Here is a 24,957-nt window from a genome sequence, read left to right on the forward strand (position 1 = left end):
ACTGGGTGAGGACAAGAGAGTCAGAGGGAGGGCCTGAGAAATGAGCTGAGCCAAGGAGAGGCAGGGTGAAGGCAGCAGCGGGCTTTCCAGAAGCAGGTGCCCCTCAGTGCTGACAGCATCCATCTCTGGCCCTCTGCCCCTCTTTCTAGGGCCTCTCTCCCTGGATGCCCAGAAATTTGACCCAACTCCCCATTAACTGCCTCTGCCCCCATCTCCTAGGTGATGCTTCTGGGAGACTCAGGCGTTGGCAAAACCTGTTTCCTGATCCAATTCAAAGACGGGGCCTTCCTGTCCGGGACCTTCATAGCCACCGTCGGCATAGACTTCAGGGTGAGGTGGCTGTAGGCTCCTCCTGCCAGCAGCAAGCCAGGGGGACCACAGCTCAGGCCCAGGGTGCTGTCCTCTCCTTGCCTGCCCTGGCTCCTCAGAGCTGCTGTGGCTCACTGTCCAGAGGGCACCAGGGACCACAGAGGTGGCCAGGTTCAAGGAGTCTGGGCATGGTGGGCTCCTTGCCCACCTATAGGATAAGTCTTACAATTCTGCCCCCAGAGCAGGGCAGACACATCCCAGGGTATGAGCTGAGTTTCCTGGCCTTCGGTCCCCTTGCTCTTTGCCCCCTGAGCTGGGCCCTTCTGGCAAGGCCTCAGAGGTCTCCCTGTCTTTCTGGAGTTCCCAGAAGCACAGCACTACATTAGGTTGAAGAGCCAGGCTGGCCCTGTGGGGAGAGAGCAGCTCAACAGGCTCCCTCCCTCTCGTCTTGAGGAACCCATGTTTACAGATCTGCAGCAGGGACATAGCACAAAGGTTCCGGGAGAGTAAGGTCTAACCCAGGCTGGAGGGTGGGGGGAAGGAGGCTGTGCAGAGGCTGGGTGCCTCCCTCCCAATGGGAGGAGAACTGAAGCTTCCCTCTGGAGAACTAGTGAGCAGCTAGGGGAAAGCAGATTCTGCTGACCCAGCCTCTGTAGTGCCCAGGATGCTGGGGAGTGGTGGTGGTGGGGGGGGGGGTTATCTCTAAGGGCTCGCCTTAGCAGGATGGGGCGGAGCTCCAGGAGAGACCAGTGGAAGTGGGAAAGAGGCGGGGGCTCCCCCAGTCCTGTGCTGCCTGCTGAGGTCTAGGGAGAGTCAGACGGGTTCTTGGGCTCCGGCCCTGGCATGTTAGCAGACAAGTCCCCAGAAGGGAGAACTGTGTCATGGGGATATTTGGAGACAGGGTTCTGCTGCCCTGAAGGGGTGATCTGGCTGGAGATGCCTCCCGGGCTCACCGCACCCCCTTCAGCCCTGGGGAGCCACCAGCAGGATGTCTGCTGCTCTGTTGGATGCCTAGGACCCCAGCCTCCCCTGCTTTCCAAATCCACCCTCCCTCTGCCCTTTTCTCTTTCAGAACAAAGTGGTGACTGTGGATGGTGTCAGGGTGAAGCTGCAGGTGAGAAGGAGGCTGCCGGGGAAGGAGGGTGATGGTGGAGCCCCGCCCCTGCTGCTCACCCAAACCACAGAAGGCCCCTAGCCCTGCCCTCCGCCTGGGGCAATTTCCTGTGGGGCCCAGAGGAAACGGCTTTTGTTTGTTTGATATTTGTTGAAAAAGCAGTTCCCAGCACCCTCTATCAAAGGCAGCTCCACATGCCTTCAGACAAGCCTCGGCTTGCTCCAGCTCCCCCCCACCCCGCCCCGCCCCGCCAGTTTCCCAGGCCTCATATGCTCTAGGAGACAGGACACCCCCAACCCCTGGGCTAGGGAAGGGGCTATAGCCTGACCAAGCTTGAGAACTTAATGCCCCCCTCCGGGGCACCGTCAGATGTTCAGAAGGCCCTGAGCACCCACAGGAGGAAACAGCCCACCTCCCCACACATCTCTTACACTCCAGAGTGGGTTCGCTCGTCCCAGCAGAGTCCCCGCAGGCTGCCTCCTTCTGACCATTTGTCTGTCCCTTCCTAGATCTGGGATACCGCCGGGCAAGAGCGGTTCCGCAGCGTCACCCATGCCTACTACCGAGATGCCCAGGGTGAGTCCTTCCCAAGCCCACGTGTAATGCCCAGCCTTCCGCCCCACGTCCCCTGTGTGAGCTCTCTTTCCTCCCGCAGCCTTGCTCCTGCTGTACGACATCACCAACAAATCTTCCTTCGACAACATCCGGGTAGGTCCCCTCCACAGGCCACCCAGAAGCAGCCGGGGCGGGGCCTCTGCAGGCTAGGACTGCTTCCTGCTTTATGGGGAAGGGGTGGAACCCAGAACACCGCTGCCTTTTGAAAAACACCTGAGCTGTGACTCAGAAGTAATAAACTGCTCCTGGGCAGCATGTGGGCATAAAGGCCAGGCAGGCTGTTGGGTGCCTGTGCCACCTGCTTGGCCCTGCCCGTGGTTCATGAGCGCATTTCATGACAGAGTGTTCAGAAAGTACCCAGCTCCACCCTGGACAATTACCCACAGAGGCCAAGGGGAGAACCCAGGCAGGAAAGTCTCTACCCATACATCCAGCCCAGCTTGCAAGACAGTGATTCAGGCAGTGAGCAGTTCTGTCCCCGCCAAACCATTAAAAGAGAGTAGGGATAAAAATTCAACAAGTACAAACACCCACTGTGTGCACAGCACCATAAAGGTTTCACAGCTGCCTGACCTCAGGGGTTGCCAAGCAAATAGGGGTGGGGTTGGGGGGGGGGGGGGAAGAGAAACCAAAACATACAGATATAAAACAGCTTATAAAGAGGATGGAGATCTGTGGCACTCGTCACCTCTGACTTCATGCTCCTGGTAGACATCACTAATCAATCACAGTATTTTTGATCACTGAGCCCTGATGTGGCCTTAGAATCCTCAGCAGGGCAGCCAGGAAATCGCTGATGACTCCCAGCTGATTTAGGAGAGAAAGCTCTGCCATCTCGGCTTCTCTAGAACAGGGAGTTGCGGCATTTGGGCTAGGAAAAACTGATCAAGACTGGAGAGGCCAGTACAAAGATGCAAATGAGAGAACTCAGGGAGGGCAGTGAGTAGCCCAGGAAAACCAACAGGACGGAAGAAGGGCAGGGGAGAGGGAGGGGGGGAAGGGCTGGGTCTCAGGCCTGGCCTGGCTCAGCTGTCGTCTCCCACAGGCCTGGCTCACTGAGATTCACGAGTATGCCCAGAGGGATGTGGTGATCATGCTGCTTGGCAACAAGGTGAGCGAGCCCATCCCCGCACCTCCTGCCCCACTGCCACACCACTCACTCCAGCCAGCCCCACCGTTGCCCCAGAGGGTTAGCTGGACATCCTTCCAGCACAGGTTTCTTTCCAGACTCCACGGCAAGGGTCAGACTTATGTGGCAGCTTCAGCCCATCTCATCTGCCCTCTTAAAGCTTCTCCCCTCCAGGGAAAGCCCAAGCTGCGGTCTGAGAGATCCAGGGACACCCAGCTGTTCAGCCTCGATTAGATCACAGTAGTAGGGTCACAGCCGAGGCGCTAAAAGTAGCAAAGGTTAGCCCCAACTACTGTCATCTCTCTGAGGCTGGTCACCACACCCCCTGCGAAGGACAGTTTCCCATCTCACCAAGTGGCAGTGAGATCCCCTGGCTGGGAGCTGGGTAACTGCCTGAACAAGGCAGAAACCCTGGTGGGGGGGGGGGGGGGGGGCGGGCCAAGCCTACCACCCGCAGTCCCATAGGCCACCAGCAGAGGGCAGGCAGTGGCTGCTCCTCAGGCAAAAGAAGGGCCAGCCAGGGCCTGAGAAGGGGCAGCTGGGGGTGGAGGTTTTCTTCCCCAGAGTGACCCACCTGGGCTTGACAGGCAGATGTGAGCAGTGAACGGGTGATCCGTTCCGAGGACGGAGAGACACTGGCCAGGGTAAGTGACTCCCCGTGGGCAGGGTGAGAGGTGGGGACAGCCAGAGGCTGGCCCTGAGGACATTCTCTTCCTGGCAGGAGTACGGCGTTCCCTTCATGGAGACCAGCGCCAAGACGGGCATGAATGTGGAGTTAGCCTTTCTGGCCATTGCCAAGTAAGAGCTGAGCAAGGAAGAGAACCGTGCAGGGCAGGGTGGCACCATCTGGGAATCCAGTAGGGCCTGGCCCCTGGCCCAGCCCCTGGCCCAACCACATTGTGCATGCTGCGTCCAGTAGCCCCGAGCTGTGGGAGTGGGGAGGGTGCAGCTGTTCACTCCCTGCCCAGCCCACTGCTTCTTCCTCTTCAAGGGAGCTGAAATACAGAGCCCTGTGGCAGCCCGATGGGCCCAGCTTCCAGATCCGAGACTTTGTGGAGTCCCAGAAGAAACGGCCCAGCTGCTGCTCCGTCTTGTGAATACCAAGGGGGCTCCAGAGGCCCCCGCGGATGCAGCCTTCTCCCCCCAGATCTGGTTTATTCTGCGAGGCTGGGAGTTGGGGGACCCAGTGGACAACCCCTTCCCAAGCGGGAGCTGTACTCCCACCCCTACCCTAGTTGCGTAGTTTCCCTGCATCCTGGGGGAGGGTAAAATATTTATTTCATCCTAATGACACATAATGTAATACAAAAAGGGAGGGAGGGGGGAGGCGGGGCACCAGAAAAAACAAGGCAGGGAGCTGGTGGCCCTTTTGCCTTCTGCTACTTGGACTTGGGGGGCTGAGGCTCCCTCCTAACCTTGACAAGGGTGGTGTTGCTTCAGTTCAGCACCAGAGGGCAGTGACGCACTTCTGCAGCGTGAGGGCCAGATGTGACCCCGTGGCCACCTTCGCCTCAACTGGAGAGGCTAAGCAGACCCCCAACTTTCATTTCCTCCAGCTCCCAGGGAACAGTCTTCCCCAGTAAGATGGTCCCTGGTGCCGGGTGCTAGACCAAGGCTAGGGAAGATAAGAGATGTGGAGATCAGGCAGTGACGGAGCTCTGTGGGTGCAGGGGGGAGGAGTGATCCAGACTAAGTCTATCTGTTTGGCTGCCTCTGGCTTTCCTAGCCCCCCTCTGGGACATGTGCCCCTTTTCCTCCAGCTCACAAGCCGAAAACATCTGGTTCCTGTTCTCTGGACCTTGGGTCCCAGGGGAACCCCACCTCCTGGAACCCCTGGTCTTCTCTACCTTTTTGCTTGTGCCCCTAGACACCTGAGGTCACAGCCAGGGAAACGTTTTTCTCCTATCTCAAACCTTTGGCAGGTATGCACCCCCACAGCCTACTTCTAGCAGCCACAGTGCTTCTACTGGATTAAGAGTCAGTTAAGGAGACACCTCTGACTTCTGGAGCAGATGGGAGGCAGAACTGAGCAAACCTCACCCCACCACACATATGCCCCCAAACCCAAGCGCTGTCTCCTCCTTGACCACTCATGCCTTTTCGCTTCCAGACAGACACCAAGGCCAAAACTCTCCATCTCTCCTCCCACTGAGCCAAGTTAGGGAGTGAGAAGTCACCCATTACTGGGTAAACCAACACAGTGTGCAAAACAAGGTCATTTGAGTAAGACTGGGGTGAGGTGAGAGTCAGCAGAGTTTATGTAGGGCCAAAGTCACCGGTCTCCCAGGTCCCTGACTACAGCAAACGGAGGTGGACAGGAGATATGTGGGTCATGACCTGGAGGCACCTTTACTCTAGCTCTCCAGGCCAAGGGCAAGGGAGAGGATAGAGGAAGAAGTACACACTTCACATTTCTGAGGCTATTGCATTTGCTTTCAAGGCAGAAATCTTGCTCTCTGAGCAGAGTCAGCAGCTCCAACTTGGGCCTGATAAGGAAACTCTCCTAGGCTTCTCCCAGGCGAAGCAGGGAGGAGCCTGACCTTGCTGGGCTCTTCTGGGGCCCAAGGCAGGTCACAGGAGACCGAATCACATGGGCCGCATTTGTGTTTTCAGAATTAAATTGCAGAATTTGGAAAGTACACCCTGTCCGCTGCTTCTTTGAGGTGCGCACGGAGAGGGGACAGGGGAGATCATGTTGAAATGATGCATGTTGGGGGAACTGTCACTGCCCAAATCATTTGATCCTCATCCTTCAATGCCCCCCAACTGCTCACCTCACCCTTAACCAACCGGCACCCCAGCCTCTCCCCGGGCCAGGAGCTGAAAGGTTTATCTGATGGTCCCATTCGGGTTTTTTTGTTTTGTTTTGTTTTTTGTTTTCTATTGGAAAAAGCCAGGGCTGTTTATCCTCTGCTCGCTGTACTCAGAGATTGGTTACCAGACTCTGTTCTGCCTCTCTTCCCCCACTTCCCTAGCCAAACGCTGACGCCAGTGTTCACACCCTTGTCCTAGGTGGCCTGTCCTCAGTAGGCAAGCCCCGGGGAAGCCTGGGCTCCCTGCTGAGCCCTCACACAGTCCCAGCGAGGATGAGAGCCCGCACCCCTGTAAGCGTGTCCTTGGACAACGCAAAGTGACTCCACGAACGGGAAAATGTCGTTATTCAAACAACTTTGTTGGGTCAGAGGTGCACCTCGTCTTGCTCATAAGACTTTTGCGACCCTGCAGCCCCGGAGCTGGAGCGGTTTCCCCGGCAACAGTCGCTCCCACCCCTCATTGGAGCGCACACAAGGTTTTAGCTAAAGGCTGTTAAAACGTTAGAGTCCTTTACCCAAAGGTTGGCTCTCCACAATCCCCGCCAAATGTAGGAAAACCAGAACTGAGCCTAGGGGTCCCTCCGCCCAGTACCAGGAACTCGCCCCGCCCCCCGCCTCAACTCCGGCCACTTGGTAACAAACACTTCCACTTCCTGAGCCTTCTTTCTTCTTGCGCCGCGGGGCGCCGCGCAGAGCACTGGGCCCCGCCCCTGAGCGTTCCCATTGGTCAGAGTTGTTCACCCGGCCCGAGCGCCCCTGTTCGTGGCTTCTGATTGGGCCTTGGTGTCCACACCCTCGGCGCGACCCCGCCCCCGGAATAAGGGGCTGGAGCAGATTCGGCATCGCTCAGACGCCGCGCGGGGTGGGGATTGGTCCACGCGCTCCTGCTCCAACTTCTAGCAGTTCGGGGCCACAGCTCGCCGCACACCTGCTTGTTCAGCCAGTCTGAAGGCGCGGGGATTCCCTCCTGCGCTCCCTCCTGCCTGCCGGTCCACAGGGAGGAGAGAAGGGCTGGACCGTCCCGCCCCCAGCCCCCAACAGGACCCCAAGTCGCACCACTGAGCCGGGCGAGATGAGCGCGGACGCGGCGGCCGGGGCGCCCCTACCCCGGCTCTGCTGCCTGGAGAAAGGTCCGAACGGCTACGGCTTCCACCTGCACGGGGAGAAGGGCAAGGTGGGCCAGTTCATCCGGCTGGTGGAGCCCGGTTCGCCAGCCGAGAAGTCGGGGCTGCTGGCCGGAGACCGGCTGGTGGAAGTGAACGGCGAGAACGTAGAGAAAGAGACCCACCAGCAGGTGGTGAGCCGCATCCGCGCCGCGCTCAACGCAGTGCGCCTGCTGGTGGTCGACCCCGAGACGGACGAGCGACTGCAGAAGCTGGGTGTCCAGGTCCGGGAGGAGCTGCTGCGAGCCCAAGACGGGCCCGGACAGGCCGAGCCGCCGGCCGCCACCGAGGCGCAGGGGGCTGGTAGCGAAAATGAGCCGCAGGCCGCCGCGCCAGAACCGCGCGAGGTGGAGAAGAGCTGTCCGGAGCGGGTAAGTGTGGGCCGGGACCCAGCCGCGACTGGAAAGGGGTGGGAGTGGGGATCGGGAGAGACCCAGGCGCCCCTCGGACGCCCATCCCCGCGCCTGCCTTGTCTTTCTGAAACTAGATCCTCGAACGGGAGGCTGCTTCCGCCCTCCCGCCGACAGGTCAAACTGGCAGTTGCTGAATTGGGGCTGCGTCCCGCCACCCCCACGCCCCTCCCTCCCCAGACTGGGCTGGGACCCTGAGCGCCTTGCCACCTGCACTTCTTGTCCCTTGGCCTTTGGGAGTGGGGGTGAAGGAGGGTGGCTCAGGGGAGCCCAGTCCCCCTTCCTCGGTTCTGTTGGCGGTATCTGTTCCCGTTCTTCGGAACCCCCCAATCCCGCCCCACGTCGGCCACCCGACTCCCAGCCGCACCAGAGGTGCCAGCTTCCTCCACGGCCCCTGTGGGTGGTAGCTGAAGCTGGGGTGAAGCGACCGCCTCCCCGATTTCAAAAAGAGGAATAACCGCCCCTTTACTGTGCCGAGCCCCAGCACAAGGAGGGGAGGGGTCGCCCACAGGCTTCTCCCCGCACCTCCCCCCCACTGACCACCCCCCCCCCCTCCGCCCCGCCGGCTGGTGTGTGTATCATTAACCTCAGCCTGGCTGGACTTCATCCTCCTGAAGTACAGTGTGACTTTTAAGAGGAGACGAAGCCCCGCCATCTCAGGGCGAAGTGTGGGGGTGGGGTGCGGGGAGGAGGTGCAGAGGCGTCTCGGAGGTGGTGGTGGCTCTGCCACCCAGGAGGATTTATGAGTCTCAGGAATGTGAGGAGTAAGCGCCAGCTTGTATCTGGGAATGGGAGGGGAGGACTTTGGAAGAAGGGAACGGGCTGGGGGGAGGGCGGGGAGAGTGGTCCGGTGTCCCGAGGCCAGCAGCACTCACCAGGGGCAGGTGGTCTTGCCCTGTCATCATCTTGTCTCACTCCAGTCCTGGGACACGAAGCAGGCTGGTTACTTTTTGCCCAAGTTTGGTGTTTCCCCAAACGATCCCAGTGTGGACCAGCTGCAGGAGGGTCAGTAGCAAAACAGGAGTGGTGATGAGAGCCTCCTGTCCCCAGGGAGTGAAGGGGGACGCCTTGGGGTGCAGATTGTGGGGAGCTAGGCCTCTCGGGGCCCATTTGGCTTGCACCAGCTCTCCACCTGGTGGCAGCCTGTGGCAGGAGTATCCATGGTGCCAGCAGAAGCTTCCCTGGACAGAGAAAGGGCACTGTTCAGCCTTAAGGTAGAAGGTGGAGCCGGAGAGGACCAGCTGGTTTCGTGGAAGTGAGGTCACCAGGAGCCCCGTCCAGCCAGAGCTGGGTGCTGGGAATACCAAGGCCGCCAGGCTCCCACTTCCTGCCACTGCCAAGCTGGCGTTGGCAAGGGTGGGGGAGGGGTGGGAGCATCCCTGGCAGGGGCTTGACACCGCGGAGTTGGAACCCCTGACCTCTGGTCCCAGGCAGAAATCCAGTTTGAACTTTGTGCTGAGTGCATCGATTTGCCGTTCTCCCACCCCCCCCCCCTTTTTTTCTGGACTTTGGCACTGGCACAAGTAACCACCTCCCCGCCCCCATCCCCCACCAAGATACTGTTATGTTCAGCTCCTCCCATTGCCCTTTCAGTTTTTCTTTCTTTTTTTTTTTTTTTTTTTTTTTTTTTTTTGCTGCTGGGTGCAGGAGGGCCTGGGTGGGGAGGTGGATGGATGATGCCAGGAACATGGAGGCTTGACCTAGCACATTCGCTCCCACCATGCCTGCTGAAAAAGCAGGGGAGCTTCACTTCCTGCTTTCTAGGTGACCACAGAATCCGATCCCCCCGATGGTCATGTGACAACTGCGTTTGTTCCTGCTTTGTTAGGCCAGAAGGGAGTAGAATCCCCTCCAGCCAGTCCTGGGGACACCATCACCAGGCCTCTTGGGGTTTCAGGTCAACAGTCAAGTCACATAACTTTATCTGAGCCTTGGTTCTCCTATCTGTAAAGTGGGGTGCGTTGTAACACAGTGACACCCGCCTTCTCTAGAATTTTACAAATAATGGGAAGCACTCAAGCCCCAAGTGGATGCTGAATTGAGCACCTTTCTTTCTGCCCAGGCATTTGTGCGAGGACCCTTTCATCTTCCTGCATAGCCAGTGCCTCTGGTAGGAAATTCCCACGAACTCTGGTATGGTGGCCATGCAGGTGACCCACCCTTGTCATTGCAAAAAAGAAAAAAAAAAAAGTTAATAAACATAATAAGAGTTATTTTTTTCCCTAAAAGGCATCTCCTATAAAGAATTTGAGTTTTACTAAGTTAGTTTTAGCCTGAATATGTTTGCAAAGTGGGGGCTATTAGGGTATCTTCACTGGCTCTCACAAGTGAAAAAGGTGTTATGTGGGACAGTGCTGCACGAAGAGTGGGTGGCAGGTGACATCTCACTGGAAAGACCAGACTGGGTCAAGAATCATACAGGGCAGAGGGCGTGGGGGTGCCTGTAGTGCTGTTGGAGGAGCAGGTGGAGGGGACTTGGAGCTCTGCCCACCTGCTTTGTCGGTGACTCTCCCCACCCCCTCTGAGAGAGGCGCAGCAACGCCCCTGCCCACAGCTCCCACAGTCACAGTGGTGCCTGGCCCGGCCTGAGCCAGCTCAGCTGTACTAGCTGGGCCTCCCCGAGCCACGTATCTTAACCTTTCTAGGCCTCTGTTTCCTCTTGTGTAAGGTGGGAGCCTAACAGCTTGCACCTGGGGTTGGGATCACATGGGGCGGTCTGAAAAGCAGTTGTTCTGTGCCTGGCACTAAGTAAGTGCTCAGCGAACGTCGCTGTTGGTATTTGAGTTGAGAAGTACTGTGCCTGGCACTAAGTAAGTGCTCACCGAACGTCGCTGTTGGTATTTGAGTTGAGAAGTATTTCACAGTGATTGTTGCATGCCCACCCATGGGGCAGCCAGCCCTGGATCGGCCTCTGCCTGGGCAAGTGCATCTGTGTCCCAGCCTGATGCTCAGTGAGTGCTCAGTGAGAGGCCACTGTTCTCGAATAATCAAAGGGGGTTCCACAGCCCATCCCAGTACAGCAACCCAGTACATCCCGATGCTACCCTTCAGCCTGGGGACTTGTCAGTCCCCTTCTCCACAAGGCACACTCTCCGAAAACCACTCACAGCCTTGTGGAGCCTTTCCTTGACCCTGGAGACAGAATGAGCTTTCCCCGCCCCCCCCCAAAGTTTATTTATTTTAAGAGCATGAGATTGAACCCAGGAAGGGTAGAGAGAGGGGAAGAGAAAGAATCCCAAGCAGGTTCCGCATTGCAGAGCCTGATGTGGGACTCGAACCCATGAACCGTGAGATCATGATCTGAGCCGAAATCCAGAGTGGGAGGCTTAACCGACTGAGCCCCCGGGGCACCCCTAGAATGAGCCTTTTCTTGGCTCACCTCCTCCTCCCTGTCCCGCATCTTTTATTGCTCTGAACACGCAATATTTGAATCATCTGTTCGTGATCTTGACCTCTGCTGCAGTGGTGAAGAGGGCAACAACTGTGTCTTCTTTGTGTTTATATCCCCAGCGCTGTACCTGGCACAGAGGAGGGAGGGGCTCAAATAATTTTTGAACGAATGAATGCACGATAACCACCAGGGACCTTTATTCCTAATTCATGTCAGTCCAGCATACCTGGGCCCATTTGCGCCTCGGGCACACCCAGAGATCAGAATTCCAGGCAGTACCTACCCACTCTTTTCTCTTGCCTGCTGGAAGCTTCCATTTTAAGACTAGAAGGCTAAAATCCTGGGCTTCTGTGTTAGCTGGCTCTGGTACCCTAATTTTCCACTGTGGCCTGCAACCTTCAGCTTCTACTTCTGTGAAATGGGAACACCAATACCCCACCTTGCAGGGTTTGGGGGAGACTTGATGACATAAGAGGGATTTGGGGCGCCTGGGTGGCGCAGTCGGTTGGGCGTCCAACTTCAGCCAGGTCACGATCTCGCGGTCCGTGAGTTCGAGCCCCGCGTCAGGCTCTGGGCTGATGGCTCAGAGCCTGGAGCCTGTTTCCGATTCTGTGCCTCCCTCTCTCTCTGCCCCTCCCCCATTCATGCTCTGTCTCTCTCTGTCCCAAAAATAAATAAAAACGTTGAAAAAAAAATAAAAAAGAAAATGTTCTAAAAAAAAAAAAAAAAGAGGGATGTATGTGTGTGTCTCAGTGTGTCAGTGCCCAGCTTGGGGTGGTTTCCTGCCAGACCTGACCCTGATCCCAGAGGCAGAAACGGTGCCGGCCAGGGCAGTTGGAGCATGCGACTCTTGGTCCCGGGATCGTGAGTTTGATCCCCATGTTGGGCATGGAGCCTACTTAAAAAATAAATAAAACTTAAATTAAAAAAAGAAAGAGAAAGAGAGAGGGAAAGAAAGAAAAGAAAAGAAAATGAAAAAAAGAAAAGAAAGGAAAGGAAAAGAAAACAGAAAAGAAAAGAGTGCAGGCACCCCCCAGGCAGCAAGGTGGGTGTCTGGGCACAATTACCTGGAAGCCTACCAACTTCTTTCCCAGGACAGGCAGGCCATTTCACACCGACCGAGTTAGAGTTTGGGAGGGCAGAACAGGGTTTGAACTGCAGGGTGTCTGGATTTTAAATAGATGGGTATGTGTGATAGTTTGTGTGTTGGTTCCTGCTCTTAAGCCACATATCTGGGGTCTCTTTCTCTCCTGGTTCTTACCAGGTTCCTGTAAAGTTAAATTCTGGAGAGAGAGAATGGGGCGCTCTTCTCTGTATGTCTAGATAGGGGCCCTTCTCTTCCTCTCCACACTTCCCACCCCATGGGGCCCTGGGGAAGTGGGGGAGCACTTAGGAGTTAGGGGAGGAAGGGGCGTAGCCAGGGTTTCATTGGTGCTGCAAGCCTTTTACAGAGAGAAGCCAGGGTTCTCCATCCCAATATTAGATATTAGGTGTTCATCTTGCTGCTCTGAGTAGCCCTGCCGGGGAAGGAGACTCAAAATTTCTAGTGTCCAGCCTCGTGCCATAAAGATATCGATGCTAATTTCATGGATTCCCCTGACAACCCTGCAAATTGGGTATTATTTTCTGCATTTTGTGAGTTGATAGTAAGTGTTCAATAAGCGGTAGGTATTGTGTCTAGCAACGTGCTGTGCATTAAACATGCCTCACGTCCTTTAATCTACACGACCGCCCCGCGAGGCCGGTATTAGCCCCCAACGGTCTACATGTGGAAGCTGAAGCTTGGCCAGTTCAGCTGGCTGGCCCCAGGGCTCTCAGCTAATGAGCCTTTACCACATAGCTGGGGTGTATCTTGGAACCCACCTCTCTCTGGCTCCATTGCCTACACATACATCCATTTGGCCATACAGTTGGGTTGACCTTGAGGGCCTGAGTGTCCTGCTGGGTGTCTCTGCCCGTCACATTCTGGGCCACATAAGAGCCGTCACCATGGCATAAATTCAGGCTTGCTTGCATCAGCTCCTTGCAAGGAAGGGTCCAGGTAGCTTCTGTCCCTAAGGGATGGCCTTCAGCACCATTAGGAAAATGTGTCAGCCCTGATGGAAGGCCTCCGCCCAGAAGTGGCCTCACCCTTCTTCTGCAATGGGCTGGGGCTAGGAGTCTGGCCACCAAGTCTCTACCCCACTCCCAACCCCCTGGGTCCTAAGAATCCACCTTTGCTGGCTTTGGGGCTTCCCTGTAGCACAAAGGGTCCCTTCTGAAGGCCATCCTTGACTGTTGGCCTTGGCCTTCCTTCTCCCCTGGAACAGAACAACTCACCACACAGCCCTCTGGGCAATGTTTAGTTTCCTGTGCCCTAGGAAAGGGCAGGTGGCACGGGTTTCCTAAAAATGGAATTCGAGTGCCACTGGCTCATTGTTTCGTCCGGTATAAGGGTGCTTTATAAGGTCATGGTGCCCGATTCAAACATGGGGGCTGATTTAGAAAAGCGTTTGGGGCTGACAGCGTAATGGTTGAGAGTGAGGCCTTTAGAAATTTCAGCGGGCCATTGTGGCCGCCACCTGCCGCATGTGGCTCTTAGCACTTGAGATGTAGAAGTGTGAAATGCACACCAGATTTGGAAGACGTAGTACAAACGAAAGGAAGTAACAGTAATGCTGTTAAATATTTTTAAGTGGATTACATGTTGAAATGATAACAGTTTGGGGTATATCGTGTTAAATAAGATACTTAAAGTTAATTTCTTGTTTGTTTTTACTTTAGTGTAATTTTAAATTACCTGCCAGCCTGACATCCTGTTTCTGTCGGGCAGTGCTGCCCCACATCTGAGTTCCGAGCCTGCCTTCTCCCCTCAGCCGGGTACTCGAGCCATTTACGTGATTTCTTTGGACCTGAGTTTCCTTCTCTGGGAAACGAGGGCAATGATACCTTCCTCGCAGGACTATAATTGGCTTTGAATGAGAAAGTGCGCGTAAAATCCTAGTGCAGTCCTTAGCACATAGTAAGTGCTCATGAAACGGTAGCTGCTATTTATTTCAATAGGGCCCCAAGTATACAGGCTCCCTGAGGGTCTTCGTCGGTCTTGGGACAGCCTGCAGGAGTTAAATCCAGTGGCTTCTGGGAGGAGGGTGAGGGATGAGAAGGGACGAGAATGCAGTGCCCGCGGGGCAGGCAGGCATGGGGCGGCCAGCCTGGATGGTGTCCAGCCAGGCAGCAAGCAGCCCACGTACCAGCCTGCTCCGTCCCAGGCTTGCCCAGCCCTGGGGAGACCTGAGCCAAACTCCTTTGGGTGGGTCTCTGGCCGGCACCAGGAGAAAAGAACCAGAGGGAGAAGCTGGCTCAGGGCCCCTGCGTGTTGCGTTGGCGAAGCAGCCCCCGCTTGAGCATATGTTTCTCTCCAGGATCCCACCCCAGTTGGGCTCCCAAGAGGGGCCTTCCCACTGGGAAACAGGAAGGACAGGACCAGGGGCTAGAGTAGCTCCTTTTTTACCAATGGAGATGTCCGACATCCCTCAGTCCGTACAGACCCGGGTGGGAAAGGTCCTCTAGGGTGAACTGAAGCCATATCAGGACCGTGGGGCAGCAGGCAATGGCAGCCAAGCCCTCTGTACCCTGGGTGAGGAGAGGATACCTTTAAGCCTAGGGCTCTGGTCTGAGCTCCTGGTCACTTCCCAACCTGCCCTAAGGCCAGTGCCCCCTTGCTGCCCAGTCATATGTCACCCTCAGGCCAGGCCAGCTCTCGCCATCCATCATGGCTTCCTTGAAGAGCTGGTAGCAGGCCCAAGCTTGTGTGTCCAGAGTCCCGTGGAACAACTGAGCTGCCTCCCAGAGCAGTCACGGTGCCTTAATGCCCAGCATACCCTGTATCCCACCCCCACCAGAACAGCCAGGAGGACTCCTTCCCCACCTTCCCCCCTCCCCTCACCCACCCCATTGTTGGGGCTGATCTCCCTGTGTGGGGCAGCAAGCATCAATCTTATCTGCAAAAACAAGAGCCCTTGGCTGGGTTGGGTTGGGGGAAGGGCAGGCTTGGGAGGTGAGGGTCACCTCTGTTGTTCCCTTAGCCACCCCGGTGGTCTTCCTGCTCTTTCAACCCATTCCTTCTGGGACCCACAGCTGGCTCCCTTCTGGAAGCAACCTGGCTGTTTTCTATAGGGCCATCACCATGACACCGATCAGGGAGGGGCTGGGCTCATTGGGGCGTCGGCCCCCAGCAGCCCTCCCCTTAGGAGCAACAGGGAGCGGCCCTGGGCCTGCTCCCCAGAGACGGGCACTGGGATTAGGGTATCGACTTTCCTCAGCTTTCCAGGTGGCTGCTGGTGGCACCTATTGAATAACGTGCCCGCAGTCCGCTCCCTGGGCTGCGTGGGTGGAGGTGACTGGGCGGCCACTCGGGGCTGGGCTGGGCTCCCTGGGAGAGAAGAGAGAATGGAGAGGATGGCCACAGGGGCCTGTGACGGGATTTGGGACAGCCTCACAACCTGAGGGTGGGAGAAGACTCCAGGAGAAGAGTCTGGAGGCACTTCTCCTGACGGGGTCTTTTCTGGCAAGCTTGTCTGGTGTTGCTTGGAAGTGAGATTCAGACCCATCCAGCCCCCCAGCCCCCCCCCCCCGCCCCGCCCCGCCCCAGCCCATTTGCACTGCTCTTTGGCCACCGTTGCCTCTTGTTGTTCCTTCCTCTTGCTTCCTGGTCTCTGCCAGGCTCCTCGCTGAGCAGATTCTGATTTCTGCTTCTGAGCTGTCATCGTTACTGGGAGCCCCACCTGGTACTCTGAACCCTCTTGAGGCCATGTTCCCCACGGGAAGTTGCCCGCCACGCACCAGGACCAGGATGGCCTGGACTTTCCATCTACCCTTTTCCCCAGAAGCAGAACCCAGGTCCTACTTCAGGTCTGGGGGTGCTGGGCCAGCCCTCCCCGCCAGATTCCCAGGGAGGCTGCCCCCGGGGACTCCTCATACCAGCACCAGCCTCCACCCTGGCTGGGATGGGCTCCTTTGATGGGCTGACTCAGCAGCTGGCAGTGACACCTCCTGGAGACAGCTGGGGGAGGGGTGGACAGAATCAGGCTGGTCTCTCTGGAGGAATTGGAAGCCTCCACCCCTCCTGTGGGAAGGGGACTTGGGAAGGAGGGAGCTAGTTGGGGCCCTTAAAGGTGTCTGAGCGCTTCAGAAAACCACCTGGCGCTTCTCCCTGCTCAGCTACCCCCAGAGGGCAGTGGAGCAGGTCCCAGTGCAGGGGAAAGGGAGCAATGGGGTAACTGAGCCCCATTTCCTCTAATCCTAATAGCTTGGTACTTGACAGAGGGGAGTGAGGTTCAAAGCAGGCCCTCCGGCTTTAATGACAGATCACCAGACACGGGCGTCCAGGGAGATACGCAGAGGGATCAGGAAGGGAAGCCTCTAGCACAGAGACCCAGGCCGATTAATCGCCCTGCTGGCCAGGAGCACTCCCGGAGCCACCAGGCTCCCCCAGCTCAGGCTGGAGCTCTGGCCGCTAGAAGCCTTAAGACCTTGAGCACCCGGAAGGAAGGCTGTGGTTTCATCAGCGACCAGCTGCCTCCCTGCAGAGACTGCAGCCACGGTGGGAGGGCGCACCACGGGAGGGCAACCCGTGTTTACGACTGACTCCTGCAGAGGCCCGGGCTCCAACTGGGCCTCCTCCCAGTCTGGACTTGGGTCCTTCAGGACCAGCCCACAAATGGTGTAAGGAACTCGGGGTCCAAGTCAGAGACCTGATTGGAGCTCGGCTCTTGCACTGTAAAGCCCTATGACATCAGGCAGTGGGCTTAACATGTGGAGTCTCGGTTTCTCCGTCTTAAAAATGGGGTGACCAGCCCCAGCCAGGTTGCTAGGGAAGGCTCTTTGGAGTGAGGTGGGGAGGAGCAAGGATGTCAGAGCTGCCCCGTCCCATCCCCCCCGCCCCCCGTCTTGATTCTCCTCCCCACTTTCTCAGGGTGATCGTGAGCTCAGCCTGGCTGTGGAAAGCCGAGCCGAGCCTGCCTGGTGGCACTGGTCAGACCTGTTCCTGCTCACCTCGGCCTGGGGGAGGGCTGGGCTGGGCTGTCAGCTTTGTGGAGGGATTAGCTGGAGGGGAGAAGAGCCTCACTAACTCCGGAACAAGATCCCCTGGGGACTGGGAGGGCTGTGGGGGTTGGGCGGAGGGGAGAGATGAATGAGGCAGGTGGTGGCAGGGGGCCTCCTGGGACTGTGCCCTGCAGTGAGGAGCCCAGGGGACCTGGAGAGCTTGGGAGAAGGGGATGCTTCACGGCCCCTGGGGAGAGGGTGCCTCCGTGCCCCCGGCCACACACACACTTTTTACGCTCACATCTTTGTCTTTGCTATTGTTCTGGGTTGAGCAGAGCCTGCTGGAGGAGAAGGGCCCAGGGCCTCTGGCCCAGATTAGGGTCCAACCATCACCTCTCCCTCCTAACTTCCTCTCCACAGCCCCCACCAACATCCTGAAACACAGGGAAAGACCTGCCTGGGCAGTTGAAGGAAGGCAAAGTCACCCTTCAGCCACCCCCCTGAGAGTGGAGGGGTGGGGAGCCCCAGATGGTAGCTGCCTCCTGGGGCTGGCAAGTTCGGGCAGGAGGCCTGTAAGCCCTCCTCTCCTTCCCTGCCCTCCCTTGCCAGCTCTACTCCCAGCTTGGGACTGGCGTTTCAGAGCAAACTGGCCCCCACCCTCGCCCCCAGAATCTCTCTTCTCTGCTTCAGGGGATTATTCATTAGTGTCCCCAATGCTGAGAAAGTCTACGAGTCCGAGTGCACAGGGATTTGGGAGTTGTAAAGTGTTTCTACCTATGCTAATTATCTCACTTGGCCTCAGAGCAACCCTGGGACCCTGGGAGGCAGGTGGCAAGAAGAATGCCCTATAAATGAGGAACCTAAGGCGCTAAGAAGGAAATAACTTGCCCCAGGTCACATAACTACTAAGTGGGGAAGTTGGCCCCTGGGCCAGCCAGGGTCTTGACTCCCGCCATTGCTCATTGCCTGGTGGCCTGTGGGGGGGGGGGGGGGGATCACCAAGAGCTAGTAGACAGGCTGCTGCAGCCCCGCCCAGCCAGGCCTGGGAGGCGGGGGAGAGGGTCCCCCAAGCCAGGCCTCAGGCTCAGGCTTCTGGTCAAGGTTTCAGTTGCTTGGGCCTTGCACACCCAGATTCCCTCCATCATGTAAATGTGTCCCTAGGCCTGCAGCTTCTGGGCTAAGCTGCTTAGGTTGGACCAAGGATGGTGAAAAACATTTTCAGCAGAGTGTCTGAGTGCTTGAGAGAAACCTGCCTGAGCCCTTTCAGTAGGTCCCCACTCTGGGCTGCAGCCACACAGGGCTCCCTTCAGCCCAGCCCTGATTTCCTGGCCCCTTCCCCGTTCAGGCTCCTTGGGGACCAACAGGTTCTTTGGGGTTCTATGGCTGCCTTTGCCCTCAGCCTTGGTTCTGCTGATGGGGGGTCCCTGTCCTGTCCAGGACCTCTGGCTGTGCCTCTCCCCAGTCTGTGGTCATCTGGCTGCCTGCTTCCTTCCTTTTGGCTGGGCCATTTGGCTTGATGGGGAAAGGCTTTACTATAAACATGCTGACCAGCTTTCAGTAAACACCTGCCCTGCCTCCCCCGCTGCAGAGATCTGGGTACAAAAGGGCCAGGGATCCCCAGTCACCTAGCCAGGCTGAACTTTTAGAGGGGAGGGAGAAAGTAGCAATCAGAATAACACTATTTACCTTAGAATGTCACAAGGGGAGGGACTTGAGCTAATGTGGTCCTGCCTCCCATTTAACAGAAAAGGCAGCTGGCTTGGACAGGCACCTGAGCCGTTTGCTACAATGCCAAATCTCTGCACAGGTCTTCTGGGGCCCAGCCCAGCATTCTCAAATTGTCGAATTGTTCTGTGGGAGCTCAGCAAACTTGCCTTATTCCCCAGTGTTTCTTTGATGGGGGGGGGGGGGCTGTCAGGCACAGGGCAGGGAGAGCGGGACCTCCAGTGATGGAGAATGGTCATAGACCCTCCTTTATCCCCACAGCGTGAGCTTCGGCCTCGGCTCTGCACCATGAAGAAGGGTGCCAATGGCTACGGCTTCAACTTGCACAGCGATAAGTCCAAGCCAGGCCAGTTCATCCGGGCAGTGGACCCAGACTCACCTGCCGAGGCCTCGGGGCTCCGGGCTCAGGACCGCATCGTGGAGGTAGTGATTCTCACCCTCTTCCCAGGCCCTTCCTGACTGCATCCCCACAGATAAGCAATTCCTGGGGGAGCCATCACCCTGTCTGCTCCTTGGTTAGTCCATGGGGCCCAGGTAGCCCACAGATGCCAGGTAGATGGAGGGAGGGAGGGAGGGAGGGAGGGAGGGAGGCAGGAAGCCAGAGAGAGGAGAAGAGTGGTAAGTGGGTAGGCAGGAGGGGAGGGAGGGAGGATGGATGGATGGATGGGTGGGTGGTGGTGATGGAGGATGATGGACGGACTTCTTTCCTGCCCCCACCTCCTCTGGGCTCTTTACCAAGAGACAGGCTCAAGATTCACCCACCCATCCATCCCAGTGGATGTATGTGGCCACCTGCAGAGTTTCCCACTGCTGGAGGCCTCCGTGCCAGCAGGTGCAGTCAAGCACTCTTGTGCAGTGCTCAGGAGGAAAGGAAATGTGAACCTTGTGCCTCGGGCAGGCCCCAGAATCTCAGTCTTAGAACCTTAGAGCTGGAAGATCAGCTCTCCCAAGACTTCTCATTTTACACGTGAGCAAACCACGGCCCAGAGAGGGAAGTCGGACACAAGTACATAGAAACGCTAGGGCCCAACCCAGGCCTCCCCTATTTTCCTGTCCCAGCTGTGTTTGTTTAGTCTTTTCTCCATATTTTCTTTGGCTTTTCTCATGTGTCCTGCCTCCTCATTTGACTGTCAGGTGGGAGGACCACTTGGCTTACTTTAAGACTCCACAGGCAACTGGGCAGGGGGGAGCCTCAGTGTCCCCAGACTGCCACCTGGCCGAGGACAAAGAGGACCATTTGTACCTCCCTCCACCTACCCCTCCGAAACTGTGCCGCTAACCCCTGTCCCCACCCACAGGTGAACGGAGTCTGTATGGAGGGCAAGCAGCACGCAGATGTGGTATCTGCCATCAAGGCTGGTGGGGACGAGACCAAGCTGCTGGTGGTAGACAAGGAAACCGATGAGTTCTTCAAGAAATGCAAAGTGACCCCGTCTCAGGAGCATCTGAACGGTGAGCTGGGTGGGGCAGCCGGAGGCCCCCAAATCAAGGATGTTGGCCAGTGCTCTAGATTTTACTGTGTCCCAGGGGAGGGGTGGGCAGCTTCCTGCCTCAGCTCCCTCCCTCTCCTTCGGGGGGGGGGCCAAAGGTGGAGATTGGGAAAGGAGCCTGGTGTCAGGAGAGGAAGCGGGGATGGCAGTGGCTTTCTGAGGATGGCATATGACAGGGTGAGGCCGGCATGAGGGACGGCGAGATGGGACAGAGGCACTCATTCCCAGGCCAAAGCAGCAGCACCAGAGGGAAGCCTCAGCCCCCCATCCCCGCACCCCTCGCAGGTTCTCCAGGCGGTGCTGCCGCAAGGGAAGGGTTAACTCCAGCTCTGCTTGGTCAGATCAGAGTCCAGTGACAGGGGCCCAGTGCCTCCCCTCCCTTCTCTCAGGTTGTCTTGGAAACCCAGGCTCACTGGCTCCAGAGAGCAGTGGGTCCCTCCTTGGTCCCTGGGCCCCTGCCCTCCCCATCCCCCATATTACACTGCCAAGCCTGGCACCTCCCCCTGCCCAAGTCCAAGCCAAACCGGGCAACCCTGCCGCCCGAGGGCAGTGAGGAGTTAAGCAACCCTCACTCCCTGGTCTGGACTTTCTCCCTGGGAAAATGGCTCCTGGGGGAGTTGGGGAGGGGGTGTAGGGTAGGTGGGAACTCTTTGGACTTTGCGGCGGGTGGGGCCTCCCTCAGGGTGTCAGGATTTTATTTGTAGGAGGGTGATCTACTCAGAAGTCCTGCCACAGACCCCTATTATCCCTAGGTGGAGGGGCCAGGTGGGTCCTGGGGTGGGGGTGGGGGGGCGGTCCTGGAAGCAGGGATGGGTCAGGTGGAAGTCCCCCGCAGACTCTAGGCACGGGCGGTCAGGCACTGCCTCACCCTTGTTTCCCATGTTCATAGAAACCAGATAGCCCAGGTAGTTCCTTTCTTCGGTGAGGGCAAACTGAGGCCCCAAGAAGCCCCAGCCTTCCTCTGGGCAACACGGTTTGGGGAAGACAGCTGGAATCTGGATTCCACGAGGCTCCTCCAATACCTTCCCCTGCCGCCTCTGGCATCCTTCCCCCACCTACTCCTAAGAAATCAGCCCTCGGACATTCCTTCTTCTTATCTCTCTGGCTGGGTGGGATGGGCCCTGAGAACTACTGTGAGCGCAGCCTCGAGCCAGAGAAGCTGCACTGGGAGAGGCCTGGGGGCAGGTCTCCTCCCCAGGTGTCTCTCCTGCGGTCTCCAGGCCGCCCTCCTCCTCCCAGCTGGGTGTAACTGTCCGCAAGAAGAATGCCCCCCTCCCCGCAGCTGCCTCCTGACCACATGAGACAGTCTGGCCCTCGTGGGGAAGGGGCCAGCATGGGGGGAGTGGGAGAGTGAGTGTCTCCGGGTCCCAGCAATCCCCTGCTTGGCCATCGCGGGAAGGCCGTGGGTAGCAACAAGGAGGAAATGGTGAGAATCGGGTGTGCCTGCCGTCCAGGCCGGCACGAAAGATGCACGGTGACGTTAAACGAAGAGTTCAGAAGAAATCCACCCAGGCTGACCAGTCCCCAGAGGTGGAACGGGGACCCCAGGCTGGTGTCTCTCCTTCTGACCCCTCCTGCCACCACCAGTTTTCCCATGGCAGGGGGAGGGCACACTCAGGACACTGCCCTGAGCCCCCTCATCCCCTTGCCCTCACATTGGCAAGCACGAGGTGGGATTAGTTTCTCTTTCAGCCAAGGCAGGTACTAACCATAATCTGGGGTGTAGTTCCAATTCTGATGACAGCATCACTACCTAGGAGCCATTTGAAAAATGCCGATTCCTAGGCCCATTCCAGACCCACTGAATCAGGCCCTAGTGCCAAGGCCCAGGGATCTGCTTCCCAGGTCTTAGGCAGCCAGCCTGGAATTTCATCCCCATCTAGAACATTGGTTTTCCAAATAGCTCATTACCCATCAGTGGTTCATGAGATCAACTTAGCAGAGACCAGCATACTTCTTTGAACGAAACTGAATCGAAAACATTGGAGAGCATTGATGAAGCAGCAGGGGAGATGTTGTTTCGTGAAACTTCTGTTGCACGTGTGGAGTCTCTGTGTGTGTGCTGGGTCACCAGAAAGTCAGACAGACTTCTAGAAGGTTGCAGTCAAGATACTTAAACACTGACGTAGGGAACAAGGTCTAATTATGGCCTAAACCCCAAAGCTCTCCCTCCTCTCCAGGCACCACTCTGTCCGCATTCCCCAGAGCTTCTGGACTCACCTCTGCTGTTTTTTCCTTCCCGTAGGTCCCCTGCCCGAGCCCTTTACCAATGGGGAGATCCGGAAGGTAAAGGCAGGCCCTCTAACACTTCTCTGGCTCTCATGCGGGGCTGCAGAAGGGTGGAAGGTGGCATGGTTGGGACAGGGACAGCTGTGTGGCTCAGGTTGAAACCCCCGTTTCCAAGCTGCTCCCTTCTGAGCTCCAAGCTACAGAACTGCCGGTGCACCCCTCAACCCCTGCCTAGCGCCAGGGCAGTCAGGAGAGAGAGAGAGGCCTGGCCGGGCCCCTCTGCAGCCCGCCATCCTGGTGACAAACCCCGCCTCCAACTCCCCACCGTACAGAAGAGGCCTTTCTTCCCCCCAAGAACAGAGCTTCAGTGTCTGGACGCACGCTGCCTGGGCCCTGCTGCTTCCAGTCTGGGTTGGAAGAACAAAGCCCCTCCTCCCCTCCTCCCTGGGCGGAAGGGAAGAGAAGGCAGTGGAGGCTGGGGAAGAGATGGTGGGGCCTGGTGCCAGCTGAGGCTGCAGAGGAACCCAGGCAGAGGCTGAGCACCAAGTCGGAGCCTTGGCCAAGACCTTCACTCCGAGACAGGCTGACTCAGAGTCAGACCACAGAGCTGGAGCTCTCTGCGGGGTCTACTGAAAGGTCTCCCCTCCCCAAGGGCTCCCCCCCCAGGGCCCACCTGAACTTTGTGTCACCCCATCGGTGGGCCTAGAACTCTCATCAGCCTTATTCCTTCAAAGCCCTTCTTGGTTACTTTGGGGTAAAGGTTTCAAGATTCCTAGGGTCAAGTCCAAGTAAACAGGTAGGCCAGAAGGAATTCAGGGAGTATCACACGTGTTCCCGGTGCCAAGCGGAGGCTCTCTGTGCCTCACCCTCCACGAAGCCCCTCCATGGTCATTGGCCCCAAAGGCTAGTCAACCCTGAAGGCTCCTTCGGGAGGGCTGGGGAGGGGGTTCTGTGTGAGCAGTTCCGCTAATCCCACAACGGTCACTCCCACCTGGGTGGTGGAACCAGGCTGCCCTCTGATCCTTAGAGGAATGTAAAACTGTCAATCCCCGAGGGGCCCCGCCAGGCTCAGGCAGTGGGGCTTTGGGGTGGGTGTTAAAGGTTTGAGGGGAGCTTCTCTGACTGGGCACTGGTCTCCCCTGGGGGCTCCTCTCTTATTCAGGACTCCCCCACCCCATCCCTTGCCAACCCACACCCCTCCTGTCTGTTTCAGGAGAACAGCCGTGAAGTCCTGGCTGAGGTAGCATCTGAGAGCCCCAGATCAGCCCTGGCAAGATCCACCTCCAGTGATACCAGTGAGGAGGTAGGCTGGCCGGGCGGGCGGGCAGAGGGTGGCACTGAGTTACGGGAAGCCCATTCCCAGGCCACGCTCGTTCCTGGCACGCCAGCCTGCCTTGGAGGTCACATGCTATGCCACGTTCTGTTCTTGTGACCTGCCTTCCCTGGGCACTGCCCCAAGGGAGCCGGCCACCTTGCCGAGGCTGAGGACCGGGACGCCTCGCCAGGCACTGACTCCCGGCCCTCTGCCGCCGCCTCCTCCTCTTTGCAGCTGAATTCCCAAGACAGCCCCAGGAAACAGGACTCCACAGCACCCTCGTCTACCTCTTCCTCCTCCGACCCCATCCTGGACTTCAACATCTCCCTGGCCGTGGCCAAAGAGAGGGCTCACCAGAAACGCAGCAACAAGCGGGCTCCGCAGATGGACTGGAGCAAGAAAAACGAACTCTTCAGCAACTTCTGAGTGTCCTCCTGCGGGCACCAGGGAAAGCTGGTGCGACTGGGCCAGCCCCCCTGCCCCACCCGAGCCAGCTCCCTCTCCCTCCTCCCCACTCACTCCCCTCCCTAATCTACACACAAATCAGTACCAGCGTCCCTCCTCTATCGGTGAATCTGATTTTTCTAGAGAACCGTGCTCTTCCCTTACCTCGGGGAAGGTCAATGTTTCCAACCTGCCCCAGTCAGCAAGCAGACTCTGGCCTGCATCTCCTGTGTGCTTCAGCCTACCAGGGGCGCCCTCACCACACCCCTGGGACCTCAATGAAACCCATACCAAGCAAGGACCTGGGGACAGGCAAGAGGTCCTGTTCTTTCACCACCCCAAGTGATGAGTCAAAGGTTAATCAAGGACTGCTGATTACAGCAACGCTGTGGAATGGACAGGGGCCCGTCGTTCTCAGAGCTGCGGCTGGGGCATTTACTTTTGTTCATTTGATTTTTTTTTTTTTTTTTTTTTTGAGTGCAGTACCACAGACAGAGTTTAGAGGGATTTTTGTTTCCTTGATTAACATGATTTTCCAAGTTGTTGCATCCAGGATATAGCAGCAACCTTAGCCTTAAACTTTGTTTTTGCTCCTACTACATGCCCCCCCCTCTCACCACCGGGAGCCCCGGGCAACATGGGGAGGGTCTGGCCACCACCTGCCCAGCCACCCCACTGTAAGGAAACTCCCATCAGAAATTCAACTGGCTTCCAAACCGCCTTGGCCTCTGTGTCTTCCTTTAGAGCCCTGGGTAGCCTCTGGCTGACGGGGTAGGGTACAGCTGG

General features: G+C 57.5%; 2 protein-coding genes across 7 annotated transcripts in view; both read left to right on the plus strand.

Moving 5' to 3' along the window:
• RAB37 (RAB37, member RAS oncogene family) overlaps positions 1-5,806 on the plus strand; it is a 55,902-nt gene extending 50,096 nt beyond the window's left edge. For 5 of the 6 annotated variants that reach the window (XM_019818214.3, XM_011289343.4, XM_045045048.1 and 2 more), the window contains 8 exons: positions 220-330; positions 1,382-1,423; positions 1,933-1,999; positions 2,079-2,131; positions 3,084-3,149; positions 3,755-3,811; positions 3,889-3,965; positions 4,159-5,806. In XM_019818214.3, coding sequence (XP_019673773.1) covers positions 220-330; positions 1,382-1,423; positions 1,933-1,999; positions 2,079-2,131; positions 3,084-3,149; positions 3,755-3,811; positions 3,889-3,965; positions 4,159-4,264 — 579 coding nt within the window. In that variant the 3' untranslated portion in view covers positions 4,265-5,806. The remainder of the gene's footprint in view (positions 1-219; positions 331-1,381; positions 1,424-1,932; positions 2,000-2,078; positions 2,132-3,083; positions 3,150-3,754; positions 3,812-3,888; positions 3,966-4,158) is intronic. The other variant, XM_045045049.1, reaches the window with a different exon arrangement.
• A 998-nt stretch (positions 5,807-6,804) lies between these two features.
• Positions 6,805-24,891, plus strand: SLC9A3R1 (SLC9A3 regulator 1). The gene is made up of 6 exons (XM_006940564.5): positions 6,805-7,514; positions 18,955-19,116; positions 19,992-20,145; positions 22,429-22,469; positions 23,626-23,715; positions 23,962-24,891. The coding sequence occupies exons 1-6, from the start codon at positions 7,053-7,055 to the stop codon at positions 24,151-24,153; spliced, it is 1,101 nt and encodes a 366-aa protein (XP_006940626.2). The 5' UTR covers positions 6,805-7,052; the 3' UTR covers positions 24,154-24,891.
• The last annotated feature ends 66 nt before the right edge of the window (positions 24,892-24,957 follow it).

Source organism: Felis catus, chromosome E1, assembly GCF_018350175.1.
Source record: "Felis catus isolate Fca126 chromosome E1, F.catus_Fca126_mat1.0, whole genome shotgun sequence".
In the NCBI taxonomy this organism is placed as follows: Eukaryota; Metazoa; Chordata; class Mammalia; order Carnivora; family Felidae; genus Felis; species Felis catus.